This window comes from Cystoisospora suis (genome assembly GCF_002600585.1).
Source record: "Cystoisospora suis strain Wien I chromosome Unknown contig_9873, whole genome shotgun sequence".
Taxonomy (NCBI): Eukaryota; Apicomplexa; class Conoidasida; order Eucoccidiorida; family Sarcocystidae; genus Cystoisospora; species Cystoisospora suis.
In genome coordinates this window covers 3,129-3,606 of record NW_027162647.1, presented here as the reverse complement: position 1 = coordinate 3,606, position 478 = coordinate 3,129, and the positions used below count along the sequence as shown (strand labels likewise).

The window sequence follows — 478 nt, the reverse complement described above, 5'->3', positions numbered from 1 at the left end:
GGGGGGGAAAGAGCACCAGTGTGTCGGCATGTGATCTGGGGGCATTCCACAGAGCAAGTATCGGGTTGTATGCCGGGTGGAAGAAATTTTTGTGAGGATGATCGACTGTAGCTCTATGGGTTAGAAACCGCGGCTTACTTTTGTAACATGAGCGTAATCTATTCCGCGTCCCACATTTCTGTGTATGCTGCTCGCTACCAGCCAAGAAGGAGCCCGGCGACGCAAAGAAGGGACCAGCGGATGCAAAGAAATCTCCAGAGTTTCCCAAGCCTGCAGCCGGGGCCGCAGGGGTGAAGAAATCTGGAGAACTAGGTGGTAAATCTGAGGCGCCCGGAATCAAGAAACCTGATCTACCCAAACCTGCTGCCGATATCAAGAAGCCCGAGCTTCCTAAACCGCCCGGAGGGGGAGATATGAAGAAACCAGAACTCCCAAAAACAGGTATCACTATCAAAAAGCCTGATCTCCCTAAGCCAGG

At 52.5% G+C, this 478-nt stretch overlaps 1 protein-coding gene across 1 annotated transcript; it reads left to right on the top strand.

Annotated features, from left to right (window-relative positions):
- Positions 1-198: 198 nt before the first annotated feature.
- Positions 199-470, top strand: CSUI_011140 (uncharacterized protein; the record flags this gene model as incomplete). Its single annotated transcript, XM_068071241.1, has 1 exon — positions 199-470. A coding segment is annotated over one exon (270 nt), but the record flags the coding sequence as incomplete, so codon positions are not given.
- Between the last annotated feature and the right edge of the window lie 8 nt (positions 471-478).